The sequence below is a fragment of the Acanthochromis polyacanthus genome, chromosome 11 (genome assembly GCF_021347895.1).
Source record: "Acanthochromis polyacanthus isolate Apoly-LR-REF ecotype Palm Island chromosome 11, KAUST_Apoly_ChrSc, whole genome shotgun sequence".
NCBI classification, from domain to species: Eukaryota; Metazoa; Chordata; class Actinopteri; family Pomacentridae; genus Acanthochromis; species Acanthochromis polyacanthus.
This window is the reverse complement of record NC_067123.1, coordinates 20,806,703-20,829,781: the sequence shown is the minus strand read 5'-3', so window position 1 is coordinate 20,829,781 and position 23,079 is coordinate 20,806,703. Positions and strand designations below refer to the sequence as shown.

Below are 23,079 nucleotides of genomic sequence, written 5' to 3'. Positions count from 1 at the left end.
GACGTGATCTTTTGATGCAAATCAGTCGCCAAACCGGATGGCTGCTTTTCACAGGATGTATCAATGGTTAATTGGTCTCCATAGCAACTTGGTAAACACTGTTCCTTCTGGCAGGGCCTTGTCTGCTATTTACATATTGTACAGATACACTTGACAGTGAGATGCTGTGCTTGCATGTTAGTCATTTGTAAACCCAAAGTGAATCCGTGCCTTATTGTTTAGAATCCACTTAAAAAACACAGGCTTGAACACCAAGAAACAGGAGTAGCAATAATAAACTTTATTTCTATAGCACTCTAACCGGAGTTACAAAGTGTACAGTACAATATCATAAGACAGCAAAGAAGTAAACATCATTCACAGAAAATGCAATTTAAGTACGATATATACATGAAATATAGTATACACATACACCGATCAGGCATAACATTATGATGAGCTGCCTATATTGTTTTGGTCCCCCTAATGTTGTCAAAAATGCTCTGAAGCATTGGGCCTGGACAAGAGGACCTCTCAGGGTGTTCTATGAGGTCTGGCACCAGGATGTTGGCAGTGGATCAGTGGATCCTTTGGGTACTCCGGGCTGTGCAGTGGGGCCTCTTTGAATAAAACTTGTTCTACTGCATCCTGTTGATTCTTGATCAGAATGGCTTCTTTTGTAGCCTAGCCACGCTACACCCATGTTTCTGACGGCACAAGGGTCTAGGGAAGCTCGACAGGGAGGGAGGCGGGCTAAAAGGTTGTCTATCAAATCACTCTGCAGCAATTGGGTAGGTATACAACCAATCAACGCAACGAATAGGCTGACGTAGTTCCGAGAGCACCGGTGGATTGTGGCTAAGTCCCATTAGCTTCCCAACCAGCGGAGCCGCGGAGCCAACTGGTATATTAAGAATTTGTCATATCCCGTCGGCATAAGTCCAAATACGTCTTTCTTCTCAATGAAACACTTAAGTGCCGTCCTTTGTTTATCTTTCAAGTTGAATTTTAGCTTCAAATCTTTAAGGGCTGTGGCCAAAGCCGAGTCGAAAGATAACTGTTTATTGTGTGCCGGTTGTTTCTGTCAGAATCGTCACGCCTCTGTCGTCACTTCGTTACGCCCAGTTTTAGGAGAATCCAGCCTCGAGCCTTATGGAAGGTAACTAGACCCTCCCTGGCAGAGAATTAAATTCGTTGCCGTGGGTTGTCTAGCGTGGCTAGGCTACTTCTTTTGCTGTTTGGAGGTCAAATCAACATCTTTGGTGACTGTCATGTTCCTCAAGAAGTTCCTGATTGATGTTTTTGCAATGTGGTGGGGTGCATTTTCCTGTTGTGGTAGACCACTGATATTTAGGATTGCTATTTGCATGAGGTCGTCTGCTTGTTCTGGGACAACGTTTATTGGGGTGTCTAAGTCTCATCAACATGGACACCAAAATCCAAGGTTTTCCAACAGAACACCACATAGTTCTAATGTGATCAATGTTATTCACTTCACCTGTCAGCGGTCATAATGTTTTGGCTGATCGGTGTATATATTAATACATACAAGCAAAGATCCACATAAATATACATGCACACAGACAGAGCCTCGGAGCATTGAAGAATGGGTACCGTATTTTCACGACTATAAGGCGCACATAAAAGTCTTGGATTTTCTTCAAATTGTGCGGCGCGCCCTATGGTGCAGTGCGTCCTGTGTGTGTTGTAAGGCGGACGTAGACCAGGTGGTTTTTTCCACGCATCACCATCGCTGTTGATCTGTGACTCTATGCGTGCCCATCTCACAGCCGATGTGAAAAAACAAGTGAAGCAAATGAACTCTGAGCTTGCTGTCCAACTGCTGACCATCGGTGTGAACCGGCCGTTCAAAGTAAGGCTGCGAGCGGCGTGGGAGCGATGGATGACCGATGGAGACCACAGTTTCACTAAGAGTGGAAGGCAGCGCCGGGCGAGTTACGCCACAATTTGCCAATGGATTGTAGATGCTTGGGCTAACGTGTCTGCTGGCACTGTAGTTCGAGCTTTCGCAAAAGCCGGCATCATTTCCGAGGCGCCGCACGGCACGGAAAGTGACTCTGACAGTGAAGAAAGTGAACCTGGCATGTTTGATGGAGGTTTAGCGCAGCTGTTCAATTCAGAAACAGAGGATGAGGACTTCCATGGGTTTGATTGATGACGATTACCGGTAAAAAAAAAAATGTGAATACCAAACTCAGTTTTGCTCCCGCTCTATTTTTAAATACGCACACTTGTGTGCTTGTTTAATCCGTGTGTTTTACCATGCCAGCGACTATTGATGATTAAAAAAAATGTTAGTACTTTGTAATCAATACTTAAATAAAGCACAACCAAACTCAGTTTTGCTCCCGCTCTATTTTTAAATACGCACACTTGTATGCTTGTGTGTGTGTTGTTGTTGTAAGGCCGACGTAGTAGAGGACACCATGAGAACGTTAAAGGGGGAAGTGTGGACGTGGATTGTATATAAAACCCTCGCCATATAATCAGGTGCGCCTTATGTGTGTGTTAAATACAGTAATGGCACACATAACTGAGACTGCGCCTTTTGGTACAGTGCGCCTTTTGGTCGTGAAAATACGGTAATTGGAGGGACATAGTTCATAAAATGCAACTATATCACCAGAGCTAAGCCATGTTTCCGTTAAGAAGAGAAAGTCCATTAAGGAGAAAGGTCTTATTAGTCAGTGACCTGGTGATAGACATGAGAGAACCATGTCTCTGTTATTTGATTTCATCCTGGGCCTGACCATTTAGATCACCTTCAACCATGAAAATATTGCCTGCTATTGGTGTCAAGGATCAATTAAACAAAATCAGAACAGGAAAAGGATATCATGCTGGCAGTCTTTATCTAGGTCAGAACAGGAAACTAAAGATCCTTTTCATTCCAGTCAAATATGTCATGTGAAGGCTACTTCTGGGAGACACACATTTAGTGAGTTGTTTGCCTGCATTTGTGAAACTATTTTTGCCATGTTCTGACATGTGACATGAGCATAGTTGTAGCTCTGATTTTGTTGCCTCACTGCCTATCTAAACTGATAAGTTCTACTGGGTGTGGCCTTTACAGAGCTCATCTTAAGATGCAGTACAGGAAAGGGTTGTGCTTTAGCTGTCTGGGTTTAGGAAAACCCTGTCTGAGGAATGCATTCAAACCAACATCCTTCTACTCGCTGTGTTGCAGAAACAACAAGTAGAACACCTCCTGTTTGGAGATTACTTTTTGTTCTCTCAAGTAGCTCATCTTGTTTCCATAAACAGGAGGTGAAGACCTGAGTTAGATTGCGTAATCAAGGCAATTGTCCAAAACAGAAAACGGCCATGGAGCAAAGTCCCATAGGCATTGGAAGAGCACCTGAAAGCCTCATGGAAACTGGCTAAGACTGAATAATGAAAATATGAGCTTCACATCTCAACTGGATAGGAGGATTTGGCATCCATGTCTTGAGTCTGCTACAGCTGAGACCAAAACATCTTCTTTAACAGCAGTGAATTAAATTTTGTCATCTAACTCCACAGGAGTCCACATAAACCCTTTGTGTCCACCCAAACTCCTATAAAAGCACAGTAGTTGGAATGTGTGGAATATTGACACTGACCTACTGCACATCCACCAGATGCATGAATACCAAGAGAACAAAATATAATTTAACACAACTATGTGTCCATAGCTATTTGCGTGCACGTCTGCAAGATAGTATAATCCCCCTTTGAATGGTGCAGGGATGAGATCAGACCCAGATTGTTACATTTTGCAGACATACTTTAGCAGTATCTTTTTGAACTTGCCGACCTGCCTCAAAGATTCATGTTGTAGCAACACTGATGAAAGGCCAGTTGTTGGGTAAAGTGGGTATTTCAGTTTCTGTGTGATGCCACGAAGCTACATAAAGGAAACGTTTCTCCAGTGTGGGAACTACAACATGAGATACACTCAATAAACTGCTTTCTTTCTGCCAAGTGCCTTGGCAACAGTCAAGTAGGTAAGTGACCTGTGTACTTTCTTGGAGTTCTTTATGCCTTTTGGTGGATGGTAGGCAAATGAGAGGTTGAATTGCGGTAAATCTTTAACCAGGAAGCAAACACATCATTCTCTGTCATTCAGATCCACAGCAGTAGAAAGAATCAGATTGTTTTCAGTTCAGGTTCAGAGCTTTTACAGGTGTTCAGACAAAAAAAAAGCATGACCATGGATGCTGGCGTTGCTTTAGTGATGAATAAAATAGAATCCAGAAAGGCCAATAAAGACAAGCAAAGCAATGAATTTAAAGGCTTATGAGACACCAAAATACTGCACAATTTCTTATATTTTTTTAACAGTTCATGAAAGTTATTATGGCATCAGTTGTTGTATGTTTGTTGTGATATTTGCAACCTTCTTGCTACAGTTTGATCTCCTGTTATTATCATTTCTCCAGAGCAGTGTCTTTCCAAATGACACAGCCTTAAATGTTATTTCCAGATGTCCCTGCAGTTAGTTGCAAGACTGCTAGTGATGTATTAGAAGCAGGAAGTACAACACAATCTCAGTTTTCAAAGTACAAGTATGGTGCAAGATTTAAAAAAATAAAATAAAAAAAAGCCCGTGAGCATCCTAAACATGTCTCATTACGTCATACCCATGTTACTGTTAGGTGCTACTCTGGTTTTGAATCTCATTCCTAAAGTATACTTTGAAAAGAAGCTGTAGACACGGATTAAAAGCAATCAGTTATCACTCTATTCTAAAATTTATGGACCAAAACAGAGACAGTGAAAACAGCAATAGCACTTGACTCACTCAGTTAGCAGATAACTAAAGCTTGCCTGCTGCTCAGTTAGACTACCAAACATACAGTGTAGCAAGTAGATGTTTTTTTTTTTTTCATTTGTGAGATTAAATCCATTGCATCTGGTTCTAGGTTGTGTCATGTACACTAGTATATACGTAGCAAATAGCAGTGTTGAACCAAAGACTGCTCAAATACCATTTCAGTAATTCAGATGTCTGGTACAAATTAAAATACACTAATACAGGACTTCCTGTTAGATATTCCAGGTCTTGTTGGCTTGTCTGTGCCAGCCTAATTCTAAAATATGCATAAGAAATCATAACAAGACCAGTACATTAGTGGATGAGTTGTGAAAAAACGGTGTCTGAAAATATCTTCTACATCTTACAAGTACAAAACCAGGCAGCTGAAATGATTAAGTCACCTGAATACAGTATTGATCCATCTGATGGTTGAGGAGGAGCTCAGGATGGAGGACAGATTCACAAAGTTCGACCTGTCATCCTTAAAATATCAGCTCAGAGTTGAATGTGCAGCAAAAGCATGGAAGCATGGTTGGCCTCGCACCGGTGATGATGACAATTCTGAGTAAAGATCAAGTCCAAAATCATCTCACTGTCTCCACATCTTTTCCATTAATGACAGCAACAGTCTGTTTCTGTGCATTTTTTTATGCTCATCAGTTTTATTGTGAGTGTTTCTGAGACATTTATTCATGCAGCAGAGCACCAAAGAAGGTATGTTGCAGTAAATAACATGGCGTGTCTGTGCAGGTACGAGATGCAGGTGAGACCATCAAGCATCGTCAAGTTGTTTACCGTTACACCAGCCCTCCTGTGTTCTGCTGTTTTTCCAGATTTTATTTTTCATATCTGATTTCATAAAGATAATTTTTGACAGGCCAATTCAGGTTTTTCCAAACACATGTTGTATTGTAGGGCTGCACAGCGGCGTAGTGGTTAGCACTTTCGCCTTGCAGCAAGAAGATCCTGGGTTGGGCCTGGGATCTTTCTGCATGGAGTTTGCATGTTCTCCCTGTGCATGCGTGGGTTTTCTCCGGGCACTCCGGCTTCCTCCCACAGTCCAAAAATATGCTGAGGTCAATTGATCACTCTAAATTGCCCGTAGGTGTGAATGTGAGTGTGATTGTTTGTCTGTATATGTAGCCCTGTGACAGACCGGCGACCTGTTCAGGGTGTCTCCTGCCTTCGCTCAAGTCAGCTGGGATTGGCTCCAGCACCCCCCCCCCCCCCCCCCCCCCCCCCCCCGCGACCCTAATGAGGATAAAGCAGTGTATAGAGGATGGATGGATGGATGTTGTATTGTAGTAAATAACAGATGTGACATGTTCTCCCTCTGCTGGTTATGATGTGCAAATCATCTTTGTGTTGCCTCAGGTTGCTCCAGTCTGGTCTAATGGAGGGATAAACTATAAGGAAATAGCAGAAACTTCGACTTTCTCTCTGTCCAGCTCCCAGCAGCAGTTTGTGTTTGTGACTGAATAAAGTAGACATCTGTTTTGTTGTTTCTCTTCGTATATTTGTTCTTCTCCTTTCTCCAAGGCTCTGATGTTGGTTTGGGTGAATGGGAGGACATCCTCTGACCCTTTAGTGTTTGTCTGAATGATTGATCTTCTATTTGTTAATTCTGGCCTTCTGTGAGTCTTCTGGTGTTTATTGTTTCAGTTGGTTTATGGTCATTTTCTTTTTGTTTAGGAAAAATGGAAAGATTTGCAGAAGCTACTTGACTCTTGGTTATTAAGGACATTCCTTTTTGGAGTCTTTCTGGGGACTTAACACACATTGATGAGACACTTCTTATAACTGGGTTTCTATTACAACTTTGTTGCTTCTAAGATTTCAACTTTTTTAGGAGTAGTGATTCTTAAGTTGTCACTGATTGTGTAGTTTGTGTTGCACCTTTAAGTCAGCTACAAAGTAGGTTTACGGAATCTGATACATTTTATTTCAACATGGAAACAGTTGTTAAATGCAAAGTAGGAACAGTGTATCCTTTCTGAACTTTTTGATTTTTAGGAAAGGGGGTGTTTAGAAGGAGTGTCCACGGGCTTTTTGTCAGAAGCATCACTAGCTGCAGACTACAACAGGTGGGATCTCTGACAGTTGTGTCAAAACTTTAACTACTTTCTCAGTTGAATTCGTAAAAAGTGGAATTCCATCCTCACAAGCATTAAAAATTCAGGAAGCTTTCAGTGTTTAAAACAGCCTCAAGATCTGGCTAAAGTCAGCACAAAGCACCTTAGATTATTGTTTTTACTGATTTTATCTATTATCTCACAATGACAGAATTTTACATTTTTTTATTGTTTTATGAATTGCGCAATTTAAGTGATGGAAATTAGCTACAAGCTAACTCTGGTGCATTTACTTTTAATTACACACTGTCCCTGCAAAAAAAAAAAAAAAAAGCAAATAATCTAAATTAAAACTAAACTTTGGCATCAACCCTTTTCAGATTACACAGGACTGGAGAGAGGAGTTCGCAGTGCAGACATGTGAGCCTACCATCAGACAATGCTGTAAATAATCAGACAGAATATTTTAAATATGGCCACAAAGGCCGAATTAACCTCACAAGAAGACATTCCAGTATTGACAGCCTTATTTGTCTTCACATAAATTGCTAGATTTATTCATTTATGTCCGACTATCAGCAGCCCTGTAGGTCTTAAGGATCTCTACAGTTGCTGCTCTTTTGGCTTCTGAGTCCAGTCACCGCTATTTTAGTACATTTGAAGGAACAGCATTTGTATCAAAGAACTTCCCAATGCAAAAAATATAAACACTTAACAAGTTTAAATACCGAAATGGGTAAATTCATCCAAATAGTTTAAATATTAAGGATTACTCCCCCCCCCCCCCCCCCCCCCAAAAAAAAAAAAAAGTAACTTAACTTGATTCTAATAAATATTTAAGGGAAGACCCTATAGTGTTGTTACTAATGGAGACTAAGATCGACTAATTTCAAACTAAAGTTAAAGCCAATAAAGCCAAGAATTCCAAGCTTTGTTTTTATTTTTTATTGACCGACATATTTGTTGTTGTCGAAGTCAAAATCTTTCAGCTATGGCTTCTTTGTTTATGGATAATTTATTGAATTGTTATGACATTTTGTCAATGCCATGTAGAGTATGAATGAGAAAGTAAAGTACACAGTATAGAAGAGGAGTAATCTGAAATAAAGATTCCACAATAAAGACAATCCATATAAATTCATCAGATTTATATGAATTGCCTTCATGTGCTAACATAATGGGAGTGCTTGTTCTATATTACTACACACACTAAAGTATACGGTATAGAAGAGAGAAGAAAGATGTGAGATGTCGCTGTGCTGCTTTATCACAAAGTCACAGCCTTCAGAAGGAATACACTCTTAGAACCATTTATCCCTTTCTGTCACCTGATTTTTCTAACGACGCTAATGTACCCCATAAAGCTAATAATTGGACTTCGGTGACACAAACGGTTACAAAGACAGCCCTGTAATCTAACCTTTTTGTCTTTCTGTTTCCATTTCCTTGTAGTGTTTGACAATTTTGGCTGCAACCTTAATTCCAGTTCTAAAAGCAAGTAGAAAACAGAAAAATTAAGGTTTATGTTAATCTGTGAGATGAATTTTACATTGATGATGGGCCTCTGCAGGATGAAGCAGTTCTTGGTGGTCAGCTCAAGTCTCTCTGTGTGGACCTTGCATGTTCTCCTTTGTGTCTTCCTCCCACAGATAGCATGACAAATTAATTGGCGATTTTACACTTAGCAAAAATATAGTATTACCATATTTTGTACAAGAATCATAGGAACTAATGCCACAAACCCTCATTAAAATATGAATAAAGTTGTGCACTGTCTCTTTAAACTACACAGAGGTCCACAGTATGGAAGGAGAGAACAGTCAAGCTAGCCCATATGCAGCAAATCGTTTCCTGCCTTTGTTTCCAGTCTTCAAAATTTACTGGCAGGTCAAAGGATGTGCTGATGATAAGAATATGTGAGAACAGATCCCCTGTAATAAATGGTAATGCGACTAATGTATATTTGCGATCTTTATCAACAGGCCGATTATTTTCTGAATTATCTTTATGGTCTGTAAAATAAAGAACAAAACAGCCAAGTCCAAATTATTGTTTTCAAATTACTGTTGTCCAATCAAATATCCAAAATTGCTTATGGAATGGACTGTGTATAAAAAATAGCTATCCTGGCATCACCCAAGACAGTATATGGTATAGTGGTATAGTTTTTGACACCTGGAGTTTGGTCATCTCGCTTTTTAGAAACCGCATGTGAGAAGCGAAGGCTGGTTCTGACCAAGAACTCGAGGACACTTCACACGCTAATACAGTAGCGACCTGTCAATCACAAGGTAGCCACATCCAAAAGCAGTTTGTTTTGTATTTTCTCCTAAATGGAGCCATAAATTAGAAAATGAACATCATACTGTATCGAAGGAAACTTGAAAATAGTGACTGAGATCATAAACTCATTAGGAAAATCTTTACAGAGAAAACAGATTAAATGAGAAGTAGGGTCATTTTCTCATAGACTTCTATACAATCAGAGTTATTTTTGCCACCCGGAGTTGCCCCTTTAAATAATGCATAACCATATTACAAGTGGAAAGTAAACTTTTAAGCAGAATTATATTAAATTAAAACCCACAAATTACAATAGCACAATTTCGCCTACCTCTCTCTCAGAACACATAAACAAAAGGGGAGAGGTAAGGAAGATAAACTAATTTATAGGACAGCATGGGGTTGGCTAAAATGGTACGTAGGAGTACAGAGACCTCCCAGCAATGGTTTCACACAACAACTGAGAGGCAAACATAATAACAATAGAAGAACAATAAAATAAATATATATATGAGATATTGTATTTTATTAATACGACAGTTCATTTATATTTGACCCACAACCACTGCTGCACTCCTGACCCTGTTACATTCACTGCTTAACTGCTTCAAATTGTTTATGCTGTTTTTAATTTGAAATGAAAGTAGTTTAAATATTTTTACTGTCTTTTATTTTGAAAGGAAGCGTCGCTCAGCTTCCCTCCTGTGCTGCAGATATTTGCAGTGAGCTTGACAGCAGCGACAGAAAGCTACTTGCCAGCAGATACACAAAGGGAGAGAGAGGAGCTGCAGCGATGGGAATCAAACTGTACTACACCACTGTTACTGCCTCCAGGACGGTGAGTCAAATTACGATGTACCTGAGCTATAACTTCATTAATTTGAGGCTGCGTTAGTGTTTTGGGCTCCGCTAGCAGCAGCTAACAACGCTGAGTCCTACAGACACACCCAGCACCCTGTCAGTAATAGCTTCCTCCTGACTAACAGCAGTGGGCCTCTGCAACTCCCCCAACACCTATTTCATTAATGGAGCGTCAGCATTACCGGCTGGAGGTGTGTTAAAGATTCAAACTAGTCCTGGGAAATGTGTCAAAAGTTAAAGGCTAGGCATGCTGCATAATTCCATCTTAATAAAGTGCTTTCTATCCACCACGGTAGCTAGCTATTTCTGCACCTATACCTCCTTAAACATTATGTTATTCATTATAAACAACGACATTATCTTAGTGTCATTTAGGTACAAGATACTTGACAGCATATGTATATGTATATGTAAGTATGGCGACCGTATGCATTCGTTTCCTGTCTGGAAGGCTGTGCGCCAAATTTCATTCAAAAATCTGTCAATTTAAAGTCGCCCTGTTTTTGGCTAGTTTCAACCATAATTTAAGGTCCTTTATTCCCAATATGCATTTATCACACCAGCACACATCAAATACACTAAACCGCAGCCGTGTTAAAGGATTTTTACGTGTGTAAGTGGCACACCTGCTGCTCAATCTTCGCTTCAGGGTGCAGTAGATTAGTAGTTAAAAAAAGCATGGGAACCAGTGGTAAAAACTGACATTTAACTAATACAGCCGCTGCTAGATAGATTATATGCAAGCCGAATTAATCAGCAGAGGATTTAATGCGGAAAAAAAAGCAAACCTTTATGTTCTTTCTTATGGGGTTTTGTTGGTAGGCTTGATATACATAAATTCTTATATTTGTTAATGGAGATTTGCGCCCTATTCCCACAGAGTATTTTAAGGATGAATCGATTCTAACAGTTTGATATAAAGACTGTCTGCAGACGTCAAGTAATGCAGGTTTAGATGATTTAGAATTGAAATAATTTAGAATTTTGATCTTTATTTTGCAGCTCTTTACTTAAACGTGTATGGCAAAGCACTGGGTCCAAACATCTGGTATCTATTAGTTGTGAGGAAATCACGTAGAAAAAAAGAGTAGTTTGGTGACGTGCATTAGTTTTTAACCCTCTCATGTGCAGCAGAGTTTTGATATCCCATTGTTTCCATACCAACAAAACTTCCCTTTAAGGATAGATGAAAAACAATTTCAGTGAACATTAATGTGTTTTATGTAATATGTGTATCTTTTGCATATATTTTGTTAATTTAGACCAGAGCTGCACCAATCAATCATTTCGATGTCAACTATTAAGTTAATCATCAACTATTACTGTTGTTGATAAAGATGAATCAGTCTAGCAATTTTTAAAGAAAAAATATATGAATATTCTTTATTTTATTTACTCCTCTGTGATGGTAAACGGACTATCTTTGGATTGTGGGTGAGACATTTTAGGAAGTTGTGTCTGCTCATTTCTCCATTTTCTTGCATTTTAATGACCAAACAGCAAACCGATTAATCGAGAAAATAATTGACAACGAAAAGACTTAGTTGCAATCCTAATTTAGACTACAGCAAAAACATAACCAATAAACTCGCACACAATAACACAAATTCTGCACAAATCCCTTTTTGCAGTGCAATAACAATCGTAGTGCAGTGAGCTTCAGAATTAGTTTTCTCTTTTAAAACATCTCATGAATTGTTTTCCGGTGCTGCAAGTGAACAAAGCATTTCTAGCTTTTTGTTCTTTGCCTTTTCTGGTGCAGACCTATCGTATTTTAGTCAGTTTCAATTCGTCATCTGAAGGACACACAAAACTTCCCTTTATTCAGAGGAGCTTCTACAGTTTTGCGGAACAAATAAAACCAATTCCTTTTTTTTTTCTTTTTTTTTTTTCCAGTTTGAGGACATGGCTGTGGCTTTACAGCAGCTAAACGCCAGTCTGCGTGTTTCCAGTTAGTGCTTTGCTTAGGTGTGGTCACAGTTACAAACACCCCCTCCCAACTTCCTCAGTCACCCAAAAAGATAGCAGTCTGTCACCACATCTATTAATCATCACCCACTAGCCAGATTAAGCTGCTGCCTTCACAGGCTCAGCCTCAAACACGACTTAAATCATATCGTTTGCTGCTTTGCTAGTGCTATGCCATGAAAAATGTCTCTGTTCCTGTCCTTGGGGAGAAGTAATAGTACAAGGTTTATTTGAACAATCCCTCAAAGCTGTTTGGTGACCTTGTCTGCTCCTTGTTATTCACGCACAGAGGAAAACCCAGAATAACTTGACAGCTTTTATCATTTTGCCTCAACGCAGTTCTTAGAAATGTCATCAGTAAAAATAAGATTTGACGTTGTGGTGGCAAATGTTGCTATATAAAGCTCAAACCCCGAGCAAATGACTTGTCTGCTTCCTACCAGTCATGCAGGAGAGAAGTGAGTTTCTGACTGAAGCGCTTGTTTTGCAGGTGAAGTCTCAGCAGGCACAAGTGATTCGAATCCTCGACAGTAAAAGCATCCAGTACGAGCTCATCGACATCTCCGTGGGTGGGGAGCTTCGTGACGAAATGAGAAACAAAGCAGGGGACCCCACGGCAGTCCCTCCCCAGCTTTTCAATGAAGACCAGTACTGTGGGGTGAGGAGAGCACAATCTCACACACTAAACACAACAACCTTCTTTTCACTTTTCTAAAGTTTTCTTATGATATAGTAATTGCGGTTAATAAATGATGTGGTTGAAATGCATCACCTAATAAGGCTAATAGAATGAGATGGAGTTACAGGTGTGTTTGTTGACCGCCTGTGAGGGTCCATAAAACAAGCGCACCTTTCTGCTCTCTATTGGCTACCTGTGTTTATGAATGCTGCAGCATTCGTTTAAGGAAAATGTTTCAAATTTGCATCCATTGTTCATACGTGTTCAAGCATTTCAGACCCAACCTGCAGCATTATTTACTTGCTCGACTGGCAAATGCTTGGGATATTCCAAATTCTCATTCTTCATTATCGCAAATTTGTTGACACCCTCTGAAGGGTCAAGTAGTTAAAAAAAAAAAAAACAAGGTGCAGAAAGTGTTCGGCATCGATAGACATAAAGGCTGTGACTGGAAGTAGAGAAAACTTAAAAGTGCCCGTTTTGCAGTTTAAAATGGTTCTTAAGTCATTAATTATATAAAAAAGATAATTGCAAAAGTTGAATTTCTTTTAATTATTTTACAAAAAAAAAGGAAACCTGGAGTCGTACAACATTTTCCAATTGCCTACAAATGTTACCAGTGCTTTGTTTCCATTCTGTCTCAGAGCTGTTCTGTGTAAACTCGGCCTAGTTGCGCCAAAAAATGCACGTAGTATAAAGTAATTTGAAGTTTTGATGTGGTTAATTTTCCCAATATAGTGGCTCGGTGGTTAGCTCGGTCACCTTGCAGCCGGAAGATCCCCGGTTCACGTCCTGCCATGGGCCTGGGATCTTTCTGCAGGGACTTTGGCATGTTCACCCTGAGCATTCATGAGTTTCCTCCAGCTTACTCCCACAGTCCAAAAACATGCTCGGGTTAATTGGTAACTCTAAATTGTCTGTAGATGTGACAGACTGGTGACCTGTCCAGGTGTTCTCTGTCTTCACCCTAAGTCAGCTGGGATAGACTCCGGCCCCCCGCGACCCCAATGAGGATTCAGCAGTGTATAGATAATGGATGGATGGATGTTTTTAATGCCCACCAGTGGGTTTTAGGACTCAGAGGGTTAAATACATTGATGATATGTTGCAGTGTGGGTAGCTGTACGGACCTTATATTAGCATTTTGCCATATTATGCTAAGACTGTGCGTGTTTGGAACACATTCAGCATACTAATGTACAAATGAAGACTGCATTATTCTCCTGGTTTCAGTGCAGAAATCACAACTCTGTTCGAGCATTCTCTTCATAAATTCCATTAAAAGAAACCTCAAGTTACAAGGATACAAATAGTTAATCTTCACTTTCTACCACTTCTGAGGCCGTATAGCTGCCGTATTTCTTTGACTTCTTGTTTGCAGACTGACACTTTTGCCATTTTCTTCTTTTCCACAGAACTATGAAATGTTTTCGGACGCTGTGGAAGCAGATACAGTGGAACAGTTTCTGAAGCTGGCGTGAGGAGGCCGGAGTGTGATTCTTCCCCGACCACTTCCCCTTCCACCCTGTGCCCTATTGAAGGCCCTTTATCCAGTCTCTCTCTATCTCTGCACCACCGGCAGCATCCACTCACTTTCAATGCCATAATGAAGAATGCCAAATATCTTAAATCCAACTAATCAGAAGACACACATTTCCCCTACTGCACCATTAGACTCTAAGTCAGTCTTAATGTTTTTTTTTTTTTTATTAATGTGTCTTTTTCAGTTCATTCCTTTGATTCCGTTCAGACTTTCTCCTCGTCTGACAGACCAGAGTTACAAAGTGCTCCTGGCCTACTAGGAATCAATGGTGTGTCTAAATGTGCGGTAATTAGGTCGACTAATCTTGGCCGAGGCCACATGATCGCTGGAGATTAAACTAATCCACTGGATGACAACATTCAACCCAGAATCTTCCTGATCCTCTGCAGACCAAACACACCATCATCAGTCAGTCTTAACTACTGTTGTCTTTTTCTGTAGCCTTCAAGTTCCCATGTTGTACATGACGGCGCACTATTTGTACTTCACATGGATGCAAATGCACACTGAAGTAGCAAGGATGCAAAGTCCTTAAACCCAATTAATGAAGATGTATAGCAGCTAGAAGACAGCTTTTAGGTGCAGATAACTTTTAGTAAGTTTGGCCCATTGGTCTCTTTTTACAGGATGTAAAGAGGACTGGTTCTGAAATGGGAACTCGGAGACAATCTAACCCAACTGAAGGGGTAATAATGCTGAGAGGATTCAAAAAGTGCATCATTAAAACATGAGTGACTTTGATCAATCTACATGTAGAGGCGATCATGATACATTAAAGGTACCGTCAAGTTTTCTATGAGCAAGCTAAACCCTTTTATGTTCAGTGCTGATCACCAAAATACACTGTCCATGAATTGTAACGGACATGTTTAGTTCATTTTCATCCTAATGAAACATTTCCAAAGTGTTTGCATTCATGAGTGTTAGCATGCAGCCTTGTTCTTCGCACATTGCAGACTCCTGCCACCAACTGGTGATGAAAATAGCATGTGATCAGTGGCATGAGCGTGATAAAACAGGGACTCCCTTGCTTAAACATTGCTCCATAGTGCTACCAGTGGTCATAAACTCCACAGGGTACCTTTAAATTATGTTTTACTGTCTTTATTGGTAAAATGTGCATTTTTGTAATCTTACTATAGGTTGACCTTATAAGATGTGAGTCTACTTTGGAATTATTTTCACAATGCAACCAATTATTTTAGTTTTTTAGATCATTAGAAGATTTCTACATCAAATCATTACATATGGGTTGTGAGTTTAATGGGCCAAACTTAGTAAAAAGTTGATGTATTTCTTTAACACATTCAGTGGTTTAACATTTCAGTATATGGCTGCTTTATTTCCAGTCGAGCTGGATGAACACATTTCTTAATGTCGCATTTATTTGGTGCCAAGCTGTAATGCGCTTTTGCTGGTGGTTTTTTCACTGTAGTGTTAGCACTCACCTGCCATCTTCCACATTCTCCACAATTTTACTGTATAACTTGAAGGCTTTTCTCGTGGCACCTATGGGCGCTCTCTGCATTGATGACTGAAAGGACAAAGAGATGTCAAACATTGAGCATTTCGTAGAGTGTCCAGTATTTGATGACAAGATGTGAACTTTCTAGCTTTCAAATGCGTAGCTTTTTCTCTCCACTATCTTCTGTTACAGCTTCACTGATTGTACGGGGCATGAAGATGCAGTAATGTGACTATGCACTGAAAACATGCCTCATTTGAACACAGAAAGGAAGAAGCTGGTGTGTTTAGGTGGACCTCACTCAGTCTTACCAGCCTTAGGGAACACTCACCACATGGGAAAAATGAAGGCTTCACTTATTTGTGCTTTTTATGTATTTGCATTCATTCCATTACGTGATCTCAGTTGAAATTTAACTTTCAAAAGATCTTTTTTTTTTTTAAATTTGAGAACAGCACGATTTCCCTCTCACTAGTAACATCTTTGCCCCCCACTCCCCTGCTTTCATCCGTTGTATTGTTCCGGTTTGAGATCCACAGTAATGACAGCCTTCACACACTGTGTCTGTGCACTGTTATGAAGTCAATGGTTGTAGATGTTTGCCTGTTATTGATGTGTATTCACTATGAACCATGGTTTAGACATTCCATGTCTCTCTCTGAGCTCCTGCTTTGCTTTTGGACCAATTCCCCTTGGCCAAAAAAAGAAGAAAATAGGGAATAAAATGCTGTTGTCTTCCAAGAAGATTGTGAAAAGTGATTTATGGGTTAAAAAAATAAAATGGAATTGAATCTAACTGTCTGGATCATTTTAATGTACAGGACCCTCATTAAGATGTTATCCATCTATAATTCATAGCTGTATTAATGGTGTATCTACAATGAAATAGAAATATCTTTTTCTGTTATTTAGTGGTGCATCTATTGTATAACAAAGGACATTTTTACTGGTGTAATTATAGTGACTAATCATGTTATTTAATGGTATAGATACACTAGAAAAATTGCAAATCAAAAATACTTTTCTTTAATCCAGCTTGCAGATTTTATTCAAATTGCAACCGATATAATAGAACACATCCATTTAATCTGATTGTCATAAAGCATCTTATTATGAAACGATGTATTATATTTCTGACTGTGAACAGTATTTAGGATGACGACAAAGCACATGAGGAAATCTGTCTGCTCCATTTGTCTCATTCAAAATGACTGGGGTCCCTTTAGGATTAAGGTTAATGATGATATGTGATGATTCAATGAGGACCTAGTTCCTTTGTCTGAATTATTGTGTATAGCAACCAGTTATTTTGATAATTATTAGGTCTGTCACACAATAATATGGTTTAAATTGACATTTATCAGTCATAAGGAACTCAGAATATTTAATGATAATGAAAAACATCATTAAACACTTTGGTTCAGTTACAATACCTAATCTTTCCTTCAGGCGGAGCATCTAAAACATGATGCATTTTATTTTTGCAGAAGAAGAAAATGAGCACTAATAATTAAGCTAACAAAAAAGCGGAAAGCAGAAATTATGGATCTTGTTTTCAAAATAAAAGCCCAAAACAACGCATGCATGGCACAAGGCGCATCTAAACACCATCTACATCTGGGCAAATTATGGAGGGCCATTGAACTCAATACTATTCATTATTATAAGTGAATGATGACACTGTGTGGAATTTGATGTGTCTTATGACTCAATACGAAATTATTAGCAAATTGCAATTTGCCAAAATGTGGTATGCATTTTTAATTTCAAAATGTGAGACAACAATGTAATGGTGATTTAAGGGAACACAGTTATAGATATCCATACTTCATATCATTTGACTACAATCAGAGATGGGACCAAGTCACACATGTGCAAGTCTCAAGTAAGTCTCAAGTCTTAACCTTCAAGTCTCAGCTAAGTCCCATGTATTTTTTTCTTGGGCAAGTCAAGTCCAAGTCAAGTCACATTATTGTAATTTTACCAGCAGAATATGATCTTAATAAAGTGAAATAACAAGATATAAGTAATTATTAGTAAACATCACTGGCTAATGTGCCCAACATGTTAAAAAGATAATTTGGATTTGCTTTGTAAATACTCATGTTCAGTAAAATACCTCATAGAATCAAACTAAACAGTAATAACATCATAAAATTATTTATTGATAACACACACACACGCAAAATGAAATGATTTTTGAACACTGCGTTGAAACAAACAATGAAAACAAATAACAGCTAAACTTCGTTAAAGTCCTCTCTCTCTCTCACACACAAACACACACTCCATCTCTCTTTCACACACTTTCATATGCACACATATACTCACCCTCACACTCACTCTGTCTCTCACTCACTCACGTATACACACACACTCTCGCTCCCTCACTCACACACACACACACTAATTCCCATTTTACAAAGTATTGGACTTGCAAAATATCAGGTTCGATAGGGTCTTATCTGCCAGCCGGGCACGATGTGGCCTCATGAGGATGCCTCCATGGCTGAAGACTCTTTCCACAGGGGCACTTGAGGCCGGTACTGAAAGTGCCCTCACTGCCACTGGAAAAAGTGCCGGGAGGATGTCCCTGTACGTGTTCCAGAAGGGCAGGCAAGCCTGCCCACAACAAAGACTGAAGTAAGTATTAAGTTGGGTCTCTGGGTTGGTATTCGTGCTTTCCTGCTTTCGGCGTTTTCTGTATTCCGCAAAAAGGCCTGTGGTCTCTTCCTGGATTTCATTTTCATCTTTGATTGCAGGACTCAGGGATGCTGTGTCAGGTTGCACCTCACATAGAATCAGATCTATGAAAAACAAAGACAAAAAAGGGCAAGTGTGAAAGCCCATGATTGTTAAAAGAACTTCCTCATTCATCATTTCACAGCTCGGTTTGCTGCACTTTCAAAATTGCATCTAAAATTTATTATATTATTGATACAACTGTTGTGAATTTAATTTCCTTAATTTGTTAATGGTGAGATGCCTAACTGTATATCATGTAAAAAAAACAACCACTGACCTTTCACCATGTCAACAATGTCGTTCTTGATGTCATCAGTCACAAGCACATCGTGCTGAAGCCACAACATGGAGAAAGCTGGATCCAGGACAGCTGATCTGATGTAGAGTGGGTCTGCAAATGGTAGCTCTTCTCCTGGTGCTGCTGATAACATTTTCACATTAACAAAGATCCCCCGGAATCTTTTCTTGAGAGAGCATTGCAGGCTATGGATCATGCTTCCCAGGAAGCGCACTTGTGGTTTGAGCTTTTCCAGGTGGTGGTTTAGTGACAATACACAGGGGAGGACAGAGCTGACCGTCACAATCTTCTCTCCCTGAGTAAGATCAGTGGCCTCAGCAAATGGCTGTAGCACATCACATAGTTCCTTCATCAGGTTCCACTCCCTACTTGAGAAGGCCAGTTGGTTGTGGCCTGTGTGCTGAACCACACTGCACAGTTCCTGATGAGTGAATGAGAGCACAGCCTTGACTTGGCGGAGAGTTGAATTCCACCGTGTATTCACAGTAGCAGGTATCTCTCGCTGCCCAAACTTCTCTTCAAATGCATCTTTAAAGGTGCTGGACGTATGTAGAAGTGAGCTCAGTTTGGAGGACTTTGCAAAGGCACTGTTCATGATCCGTGCATCCTTGAGACCATCACCAACAGTTAACTGCAGAGTATGGGCAAAGCATGGCTGACGTTTAGGGCTTCCTCTGTGGATCATGCGGTCCACAGTCTCCCATTCACCCCTCGAGAGGTCTTCCCACAGCTGTGCGTCATCCAGGTTGTCATCATCCGTTACTTCACCATCTTCTTCATTTGGAAAGCAAACTGTAAATGCTCGCTTCATATTTGCAGCATTGTCACAAATAACAAAGTCAAGCTTTTTTCGGATGCCATATTCATCACAGATGGAATCGAAGGCTTCCAAAATCCGTTCTGCTGTGTGAGGGCCTTTGAACCTGTTGCAGGCAAGCAAGTATGATTTCAGCTGAATTCCCTCAGATGTGGCCAAAAAATGGCCTGTGACTCCCAAAAAGCCACACATCCTCCTGTCAGACCAAATATCCACTGTAACTGATACATGGTCTGCACCAGCAAGAAGCACTTTTATTTTCTCCTGCATATCGGCAACAAGGGATTCTATTGTTGAAGCCACGGTCCTACGGCAGACAGGCTGGTACTTAGAGTCAGCCACAGACATGAAGTGACGGAAATGCCCATTTTCTGTGATGGAAAGAGGCATATTACACCCTACTACCAGGTCTGTTACAATGGCTTGTGTTATGGCCTTCTGTCTGGGATGATTCGCTGAATAGGCTTCCTGAGGACGACATTGGAGGAACTGGGAACTTGCAGGCTGTGTGGCATCAGCGCAGGCATTTCTTTTCCTTTCATACTCTGCATATCTGTGAAACAGAAGCATAAACAAGAATGGGATGTACTGTATGGTCGGGCAGACATGCAAACATGACATATGGTTGTTTGAGGCTTTTGATGATTTTATTTACCATCTTGCTTAGGGCTGGATGATATTATTTTATATCAATATCCCAATTGAGGTTTGTACTTCAATTACGATTAATAAACTTTTTTTTTTTTAAATCAAATACTAACAGTAAACAGGAACAGAAGCTGCAGCAGGCGATGATACAGCTCATATCTGATTACAGGAAGAAGTCTGCATTATTGTGGGGACAATATCATGTATTGGAGCTAACACTAAAAATTGAACAGACACATTGTGTTTCACTATGAGTAAGCTAACAGCTGCAGAGTCAGTCAGTTGTATTATATTTGACAGCATACATATATATATATACAAATATATATACATAACAAAAATGCACAAATAGACTAATTGTACAATTGACTATACAAAACAGACAATGTAAACGGGCTCTGATATTAACAACAAATTGACAAGCACTTATGAAGAGAATATTTTTTTTTAAGTATCATTGATTGTGTGACAGCGCACTTTACCCAAGGCAGCAGCTAATCCCCCCACTCCTTACTGTCATATTATGCTAACATTAGCTCAAATGCCAACTAACCAGACAATGTAAACGGGCTCTGATATTAATAACAAATTGACAAGCACTTATGAAGAGAATAACATTTTCTTTTAGTATTATTGCTTGTGTGACGGCGCACTTTACCCAAGGCAGCAGCTAATCCCCACACTCCTTACTGTTGTATTAAGCTAACATTAGCTAAAATGCTAACTAACCAGACAATGTAAACAGGCTCTGATATTAAAAACAAATTGACAAGCACTTACTGGGCCGAATGGGTCTTCAAATGTCGGACGAAATTTGACGTTGTCGTCTGACTGTCTGTGATTTTCACGTTGCACGTCTTGCAAACTGCTGTTCGTCGTTTACCGTCTTGACAGAAATCCTGATACCCGAAGGTGATTACGTCGAGTACAGCTGACATGTTGATATCCAGCGGTGGGCGCTGCCGTGGAGGTCTACTAAGGCAGCCAACGTAGAGAGGGCGGGGCTGATTGATACGGCAAGTCGATTTCAGATTAAAAGTCTATGTTAGACTATCCAGCATTTTACACAGACTTGAACCAGACTTTATATACAAATGGACGTAGCATCTGGCTCCACATTTGAAGCCCACCCGGAAGTGTCAAAAACTTGCAATATCACGCCGTCCGCTAGGGTTGGCTCCAAAAAGCTTTTGCCCCATAGACCCCAATAGACCCTGTGCACGTCAAAAATGCTAACTTCCGGGTTCTGACCGGGAGGGCTTACAGGTCCTTCCGGAGGCTTTTTCGCAGCATGGATAACATGGAATCAAAAAAGAAAAACACTGTTTTCTCGGCAAAACAAAAAATCAGATTTCAGCGTGTTCAAGGTCGATATGGGAGGGACTGCAGTGTACCATTATGTTCGGCTTCTGGTGTTTATAACAGTTCTATAAGCCTTCACCATTTTCCAAAAGACCGGCATTTGCGGGCTCAGTGGATTGCCAAAATTAGACGAAAAAAAAATGTTTCACACTGAGCTGAGGATCGGGAATATTAGTGCATAGTCACTGATCAAACAGCAAATATCTGATCAACTATAACAACAATCCGTGCACTCTTCAATCATTTGTTATTCCGTTTTGACATCTAATCAAATATAGAGGAAATCCAAGCATTTGTCATTTTGTTCAAACAAAACTACAAATATAAAATGTCTTGCTGAACTTGACTAACCCTTTAAGCTGCAGTCAATTCCAGCCATTTTCAGTACAAAAAATCGCTAACATTCTATTTGTAAATAAAAATATGACAAGAAATACAGGGAATATTGGACGCGCATCGCTAGGTGCATTTCCTTGAAAACAACCTATTCGTGGAGTATATACCGATTTCAAGACATGTTTTGGACAAAATATGTTACTGGCTTGTTTCGTCTGGATGTCCAAGGTTGGATTATGGCCGTTTTTTGTGGAATATTTTCATCCGTGTGTAATAATGAACCCGGAAATGTGAGTCGCGCTGTGAAGCCGTGTATAGAGAACGGATGGATGGATATTCGTTGTTTGTCGGACAAATGTGTTTATATTACCCGCTGTGGTAATCACATCTGAAAGTTGTTTATACCGGCGGATTCATGAGAATCTAAGCTTTCCATCGGCGTATAGTGTTTGTATAATCGCGTTTGCAGTTTCAGACATTTAGCAAATTGCTTATGCAGATCTCAAAGTGTACCGCAGATGGGACACTGAAGCGCAACTGAAGCGCAATGGGCTAAGTACCAAAGACTAAAGTGTAAAGTGGATTCTAGTAGCTAACTAAGCAAAAAATAGTAATGTATAAATACTAGAAAATAAAATGATAAGGTACATGTTTGGCAAGCCCTACAGTTAAGCTAGTGCTAGTTATGTAGGATGCGATGCCACTTACCTTCAAAGTTATATATGTACTGGGATATATAAAATTTGAATCCCTTTTCCCTTTTGGTTTGAGGAGCTGACGAAAAATCATCATCGAGACGATAAACATCGTCAACAGAAATTTTAGACAAGTTGCCTAGGCATCTGGAAAAGTAAAGTGTACTGCTGGCTTCTTCCATTTTGACAGCGCTGTAAGCAGGACCGGAAGTAACTGTAGCACCCGGAGTTTTTCAACCGGAACTAGCACATGCTATCGTGCACAGGGTCTATTCATCATCGGAAAAATAAAATTTGATAGACTGATTTTCTACCGCTCAGGATTTTTTTCCCGTTAGTTTTCATGGTCAAAATGAGAGATCAGGTGGCCGATCTTAAAATAAATCAATACTGAATTTTAAATAAATCGTTAAAGTTGGCGGAGCCAGGGGGCGTGGCTATACTTGATTGACAGCAACAGAAGCCTCTGTGGTAAAATGTGGGCGGGATAAAAGAGTCTGCAGCGAATC

The 23,079-nt window shown here is 39.9% G+C and overlaps 2 protein-coding genes across 2 annotated transcripts; one reads left to right on the top strand and one right to left on the bottom strand.

The window, feature by feature from the left end:
• Positions 1-9,848: 9,848 nt before the first annotated feature.
• sh3bgrl3 (SH3 domain binding glutamate-rich protein like 3) lies at positions 9,849-16,465 on the top strand. Its single transcript, XM_022194078.2, has 3 exons — positions 9,849-9,991; positions 12,473-12,640; positions 14,077-16,465. Exons 1-3 carry the CDS (start codon positions 9,947-9,949, stop codon positions 14,140-14,142), a joined length of 279 nt encoding a protein of 92 aa, XP_022049770.1. The 5' UTR covers positions 9,849-9,946; the 3' UTR covers positions 14,143-16,465.
• A 950-nt stretch (positions 16,466-17,415) lies between these two features.
• LOC127536024 (zinc finger BED domain-containing protein 4-like) lies at positions 17,416-21,299 on the bottom strand. The gene is made up of 3 exons (XM_051955217.1): positions 20,958-21,299; positions 18,692-20,082; positions 17,416-18,476 (listed from the first exon to the last, which is right to left on the bottom strand). The coding sequence occupies exons 1-3, from the start codon at positions 21,113-21,115 to the stop codon at positions 18,088-18,090; spliced, it is 1,938 nt and encodes a 645-aa protein (XP_051811177.1). The 5' UTR covers positions 21,116-21,299; the 3' UTR covers positions 17,416-18,087.
• Positions 21,300-23,079: the final 1,780 nt, after the last annotated feature.